We start from the raw sequence: 7,436 nt of genomic DNA on the forward strand, positions 1-7,436 counted from the left end.
GTGGACATAACAGCTGGAAATGCTGAATATATCACACCATCCAACTGTCATCGTCAATATTTATGGCTGTGTTCCAGTTGAAGCAGCTAAATCTCTTACACGTTGACATATATTAGTGTACGCTGCTAATCACTGGGATACCACAAAGCAGTTGTCGAAAATGAAAAAGGGCGGCAACAAACAACAAATGATATGTTCTTACCCTCCCATAACACCCCTCTCCGCAGTACCCGTACACCCCCCCAACCCCCTCCATGAAGAGTTTCAGAGTTGTTCCTAAAGATCGGCTATCTGCTGATCTGCAGCGGGTCTGTGACACAGCAGATTTTAGCCTAATCGCTCCAGGCTAACTCTCTCAGAGCCACGCCTGAAACACCCCCCCCCCCCCCCCCCCCCCCCCACACTGCCACGAGGGATCTGCAGCTGATATCACTTCCTCCCACTGTTTTACTTTACTATAATTAGACTCAAAAACAGGAGGATTTTCAGGTAACTAAAGGTTAAATGGACAATGGCAATTTTACTCCATTTTACCAAATTTTACCCCTACTTACCCATATTACTTCTCACTCCTAACAAGTAAAGTCTAATATTTCTTATAATAGAATCTAATATTTTTATATTGTACTTATATTATATTATATTATATTATATTATATTAACCCCCTCCCCTGTACTCCCATTTCTGTGTCCCCCACCCCGTAATATCATTTCTCTGTACCCTCCTTCTCCTGTACCCCCACTCCCCTATACCCCCATCTCCCTGTACCCCCTCCCCGTACCCCCTCACTCACCCCATTCAGGCTGCCCAGGTCCTTGACTTTGTGCTCATCGCTGGACGGCTCATAGTTGATGACTGCATGCTGCTTGTCAACGCTCCGTGACTAGAAACACAAACAAGGCAGAAAAAAGGGTCAGACAGTGCGGCGCTAAAGAGGCGCGCCCCAAAAGGCTTTTCGAGACACCCCAAAATCGGCATCTCACCGACTCGTGGAACTCTAGGGGATGTAAGCTCACAACCATTTAATACAATAATTTAATAGAGTGGTAAAGCAAAGTTCAGAAACCACTGGATCTATACAGCGGGCAATCCTACTGTAGCAAGTAAACCAAGCCAATCAGTGAACCAACGCAACCCATTAGCTGTTTATAAAAACATGAATGAAAGGTGGAGCATTTAATACATCAATTTATGTATTAAAGAAGGACTGAACATGAAAGAAATCCTGCTACATACTACACTATACTATGCTACGCTATGCTATACTATGTTTCGCTGTGCTATGCTATACTACAATGAATGATTCAGAACATCAGTATAAGACTTGTGCTGCCTGTTGTATGACGGTGGGGAGAGTCTTTGCTACAGTATATTAAAGCAGCTGCCTTGTGTTCAAAAACTTCAAATACAGTCATTTCTCTGCGTTCAAATCTACTTCAGAGTTTCACTTCAAACTCTGAGTGACAGACAGGCCTCTGTACAAAGTCAGCCCCTGAAAGTCTCTCCTAAAGAGCTGATTACCACAAACTCTGCATTACCATCCCCGTGTTTCCTATTAAACTTACTCCTATAGCCAACACCAGCCATCCTGCTTCATCGAGCTAACCTACAGCCACAAACGATTTCACATCTCTGAAGGGTGAAAACAGCAGAGCACATCAGCGTAAAATCACAGCATATGGGAGAGAGATTATTAACATATTCCCTGTAAAATACAACAGATGGTAATGAGGTTCTTCACACGTAACACAAACACCATCCAAAAAAAAAAAAAAAACACTTGAATTTTCCAGGAAGGCACAAGCCAGAATGCACAAACGATTAAACCAACACAAAGCCCTGTTGAAATAATGCAGGCTTTAAAAACAGGTCTCAGGTCCTGTTGTGAGCAAATAACCTCTCCTCCTTTTAAAAATGGTGTTTTTTTAGACCACATAAAACACCTGCACTTGGGATGATACTTGTAAACTACAAGTGAAGCACTACAGTCATACAGATTCCTGGAATCCATGCAGACAGTGGTAGCGACACCAGCTCAAAGCACACGCACCAGTCATCAAAAGCACCGGCTCTGCCAAGCAGGGCACACAGGAGCATCCTCACGCTCTCAGCCTGTGCCATCGGGGATGTAGTATCAGGCAGCCCGTGGCACGTCTGCAGACACGCTGAAGCTCAGCCAATCACTGCGTGGCTGTAATGCTGTGTGTACCGCACTCGACTTGAGCTGCTGCGTGGTGACACGCCCACCGCGTGAATGAGTGCTCCCCGCCCGCCATTACCCTGATCCGCACGTGCCACTCTGCCCACGGCGAAACCCTGCCCCCTAACTGCGGAAAACCAGGTCAGAAACGCGGGGAGGATGAGAGACGAAGACTGCCCGGGCAGAAAGAGAGAGAGAGAGATAGAGAGAGAGAGAGGCAGAGAGAGAGAGAGAGAGAGAGAGAGAGAGAGAGAGAGAGAGAGGGAGAGGGTGAGGGAGAGGGAGAGGGAGAGGGAGAGGGTGAGGGAGAGGGAGAGGGAGAGGGAGAGGGAGAGAGAAAGGCAGAGAGAGAGAGAGAGAGAGAGAGAGAGGGAGAGGGAGAGGGAGAGGGAGAGAGAAAGAGAACGAGAACAAGAGAGAGACCTACAGACAGAGAGACAGAGAGAGAAAAAGAGAGAGACAGAAAAGGAGAGACAGAGAGAGAAAGACTGAAAAAGAGGGTGAGAGAGCGACAGAGACAGCAACAATAGAGCAATTGAAGTAGGACTGTTCTGACTTTTTCTCCCTCTCCTACCATCACATCAGCCCAAATCTCCATCCGACGAGGTTTTAACCCTTTACTGCATTTTATTGACTGTAAAGAATACAAAGCTTCCCCTTTTCTGTGAATTAATGAAAAAGTGAATTAGTAACATAATTAGCAAGATACAATAAACAATTCAGCTGCACTACTTTCAAGACAGTACTGTTCTGTGTTCCGGTCAGGACCATTTGGATTGGTTACTGTCACAGATTCTCCATGACTCTGGACATGACAGGTGGTTATTAGCAGTGTGCTGAGGGCGATGTCTGACAGGACATGTTTTGGAAAATGTACACAATAGGCCTGGTCCTGCTGAAGATTAGGCCGGAGATTACGCCAGATCAAACACGATAATACATGATTAGAGCGGAGAGGCTACACTCCACAGCACACAGCGCTGGCACAGTGGGAGAGCGCACTGCACAGGTACTGCACCTACAATGGAATCATGCATCACACACTACTGACAGCAGGAGGTAGCGAGCTGCATGTTCCTCTGACTGCAGGGATATTCCGGATAGCAACTGCATGGTCTGGACGGGACTCTACCGTTTCCCCAAAGCGTGGTAAGTAAGACCATCTCAGAAGTCATCTCAGAGACCATGTAGGAGGTTCCTGCTGGTAAGAGGAGGTTCTAGTGCTGTTTGCATTGCTATGCTAGCAAAAGACATTCCGTTTTAGACCACGCCCCCTTCAGAAAGGTTCACAAGAAACCAGCAAATCAGAACGCTTGTAGCCTCAACAATGGCAGTGGGAGCTCTCACCATGAAGCACACACACCTGACCAGGCAGGAGAGGATACCACACAGTACGGAGCAGAATGTAGGGCTTAGGACCATGCAGAGCCGCTACGTTATTGGGCAGCCATGTGACCAGTCTGCGGCCAGCGAAAACCGTTAGATGGCTGAACCGCCCACATCTTTTTTATGTTAGTCAACTGATACTAAATAAAGCCTCTGCTCTGGTTTCTCCCCCAGGCAAAGGGACCGTTGACAGAGATATAAACCCTGTTTACAAAACAGGACCTTGTTCTGGTCCAGCCCCCAGGTCACTGTTCTGCAGCTCATCAATGTGAACCTCGAGAAAGGCTGACACTTCTCAGCCAGGCTAAACGCAGTCTGTGTCACACTGGCTCCGTTACATAAAGGACAGGGAAGGGGGTTTATGGCTGTACATCAATGACCCGCTGTTTAATTAAGATGTCGTTAGCAGCCGGGAACAGAACAAGGATGGAGGCGGTGGGGGTGGTAACATCCAGGCAGCTGTCTGGGGGCTGCTTCCAGCCTACTTCAGCATTAAGGGCACCGCTGTGCACACACAGGCAGTTAAATGTTATCCTGCACATTAAAAAGCATTTAATTGCACTTCACAATCCCAGCATGCACCCTGAGTGCCCTGAGCTAGTCCTGCTCAGCATGGACACAAAGGAACTCACTGCTAGCTTGGGTCGTGCACAAGAGTGGCCACACCCTTGTCACACCTTCCATACTCTAGCAACTGATGTATCTGCCCTATATGCATTAGCATTAGACGAAATATTTAAAATGAAATATGTGCCTGCGAGCAAAACTTAACAGTTACACACAGCCCAATACACACCACAGTGCTATACACAGCATAGTGTAATACACATCTCAGTGTTACGCCCATCAGAGCATAATACATACCTCAGCATTACATAAAGCTTAGCAGTGTGCAAAGAATGGCTCTCACACTCATCAAGTTCATTCTCTCTGTAACTAACCCAGGATAGCCTGGGTATAGGTTATAAGAGCCTGGGATAGGGGAGGCTGGAAAGGGTATAGGGTAAAAGTGTCTGGTATAGGGAGGCTGGAAAGAGTATAGGGTATACGACCCTGGTATAGGGGAGGCTAAAATGGGTATAGGGTATAAGAGCCTGGTATAGGGAGAGGGCTGAAAGGGTACAGGGTATAAGATCCTGGTATAGGGGGAGGCTGGAAGGGGTATAGGGTGTAAGAGCCTGGCACAGGGAGAGGGCTGAAGCTCGTGTGAAAGGTCCCGTTGAGCGGGCAGTCTGAAGCAAAGCTCTGTTCTGTCGCCGTGCCGTGCGGATCACATGCAGGCCGTGGGACAGATCATCATATTTTCATGTGATGATCTGAGCAAAGCTCTTCCTGTGATCAGAGCCGCTCTGTAAAGCTCCTATCCCGCTGTGCCGCTACAGATCCTGCTCAGCCAGCGTGCTCCTCACGGCTCCAATTACACAGAAAACGCTGCGTATTTTACACAGCGAGTTACCGGCTCGCCTTACCCCTAAACGTGCACAAGAGGGAAAGGAGGATCTCCTGCCCCTCTAATTTAGGCCTTCTGAACTGGAATGGAGTTTTGTGCATGCCCTCGGGCTTCTGAAGGCATGCGAGATGGAATGCTAATGTTTAGGCCAGGATGAATGCTTTAAATATATTCCCACTTTGCACAGACTTAGCATTAGCAACACTTAGCATTTACTCCTCAGACGTCATTATGTGCATGCAGACTGCTCGCACTCTGAGGCTCAGCTCCGCACTGTTGAGCTGACGGGGCGGCTGTTTAATGTCGTGATTGAGACGGGGGGGGGGGCAGGCAGTCCGTGTTCCTCTCGAGCTGACCGCACGTCAAGGTCATGCGTGGAAAACGCGGTGAGTGTTTCAGACAGGCCGTGACCCCGTGGGTCAATGAGCCAAATGGAAACGACTCGCATGTCAATATAATTAATTCCCAGACAGAGGACCCTTCGCTTGATGGAAACAGACTGTACGTGCGAGCAGGTGAAGAAGTCTGATAAATAAAGGACTTCTCAGGGCCAGACGGACCCAGTGGGTGCCGGGAGCTGGCGGGAAAGGCCTTCACCTCACGCCCCCATCGCAGGAACACACACACACACACACACACACACACACACACACACACCTGCTCCCTCTCACAGTTCAAGAACCATGATTCCTGAGGGGTCAGGGGTCAGAGGTCATATGAGGACACAGGAGTTTGCAGTTTTTTCCCTGTGGCAGCTCACCCAGCTGATCAAAGATCAAACTACGCGCCTCAATGAGCGCATGCTACTATTCACCAAGCTACACACACACACACACACACACACACACACACACACACAGAGGCACACACAGACATACAGGCTCACAGACACTCACACACAAACACACACCCAAAGCTTGCCTTGTGTCAATGCCATCTGCTCATGCCTCCTCTCCCTGGTAGCTGTGACAGGCAAGGTCAGCAGAGTGTCTCCAGGCTGAACTCTATAGCCTTGCTTATGTCAATCACTTCATACGGTGTGTGAATGTGAGAGCAGACAGGGAAAGGACTGAGGCTGTTAAAACAGATGTGCCTCCGGTTTCAGGGTGGCCTGTGAGTTTTGAGTGACTGCTAAAAGAGCTCCGCCCCCTCTGAGTGGCACTGTCCCACTTCCACAGTAACCGTGGCGCCGTCAGACGCCCCGCCCCGCCCCGCCCGTGGCACTTACCTGCAGCATGAGCTCACAGTCGTCTCGTCCCACGAAGATCATCTCCCGCGGCAGGCGGTGCCGGGTGCCCCCGCTGCTCACCAGAAACCAGGACGTGAGGCTCATCTCTGCTTCAGCTCGGCCGCTCCCCCCCACTCAGGGGCCTACGGCATGCTGTGGGAGAGAGGAGGGCGTTAAAGAGAACGGCAGCTCTTCCTTTCTCCCTCCCCCCGCCTCTCCACAGCACAGCACAGCCAGGCCGGGCGTTAAAGAGAACGGCGGCTCTTCCCTTCCCCCTCCCCCTGTTCCTCCACAGCAGAGCACAGCACAGCTAGCCAGGGCCGGGCCTCCTTCTCCGCTGATCAATCCCAGATGCTGCAGGAAGTGATGCGGGAGGCTGGCCCAGAATTCTGGCCGCCACGTTTTTTTTTTTTTTTTTTTTTCCTGTTGTTTGCTAGAAAAGGAGGTCAGATTCAGCTGCACCCACTTACAGCTGCGAGCGCTGGATAGAGAGAGAGTGAGAGAGAGAGAGAGAGAGAGAGAGAGAGAGAGAGAGAGAGAGAGAGAGAGAGGAAAAGAGCGAAGAAGAAGAGAAACAGACCAAGCCTGACCCAGAAACCGACAGCCTCGTTCCTGGAGACCCCCTGCGCACTGCACCGCATGTTCATCCACATTCATATTTTAAATCAGACCATTTTCTTCCAAACATGTACTTTCCTTAAAGTTTCCCAGTGTTTCCTCTAACCGCCTACATAACCATACGCTTCTGCTACATATGCGCATACTCCAGCTGTTCATTACTGTGGTGTAACAGAAAGAACGGATGATGGATGGGCGCTTACTGCCCTTCATGCAGCCCAGGTCTGCAATCGACAGTTGTCCGTTAGGCTCGTCTCCCTGCCACAATGTCTGCACTCATGCTGGAGCGCTACGGCGAGACGAACGCGATCCTCTGGTACACGCTGCCAAAGGCTATTTCCTGCACTGCAGGTCACGCAGTGCGCGGCGGTGGAGTGAGGGCTCTTTGGGATATAGGCGCTATTACTCTGACGTCGTCAGAGCAACTCGCAGGCACCCGACGAACCTCAGGGCGCCGGACGGTGGTGAAGTGAGGAAACCGTGGCCTATCCAGACGAAGGCCAATTTGATCCGCTGCTGTTGGATCCCGGTCATTGTCAGCGAATGGCATGGC

The 7,436-nt window shown here is 49.9% G+C and overlaps 1 protein-coding gene across 4 annotated transcripts in view; it reads right to left on the reverse strand.

Moving 5' to 3' along the window:
• LOC118789847 (centrosomal protein of 170 kDa-like) overlaps window positions 1-7,436 on the reverse strand; it is a 63,803-nt gene that overhangs the window by 41,156 nt on the left and 15,211 nt on the right. For all 4 annotated transcript variants that reach the window (XM_036546535.1, XM_036546532.1, XM_036546533.1 and 1 more), the window contains exons 2-3: window positions 6,266-6,418; window positions 795-884 (exon numbers count right to left, since the gene is read on the reverse strand). In XM_036546535.1, coding sequence (XP_036402428.1) covers window positions 795-884; window positions 6,266-6,370 — 195 coding nt within the window. In that variant the 5' untranslated portion in view covers window positions 6,371-6,418. The remainder of the gene's footprint in view (window positions 1-794; window positions 885-6,265; window positions 6,419-7,436) is intronic.

The sequence above is a fragment of the Megalops cyprinoides genome, chromosome 15 (assembly GCF_013368585.1).
Source record: "Megalops cyprinoides isolate fMegCyp1 chromosome 15, fMegCyp1.pri, whole genome shotgun sequence".
Lineage (NCBI taxonomy): Eukaryota > Metazoa > Chordata > Actinopteri > Elopiformes > Megalopidae > Megalops > Megalops cyprinoides.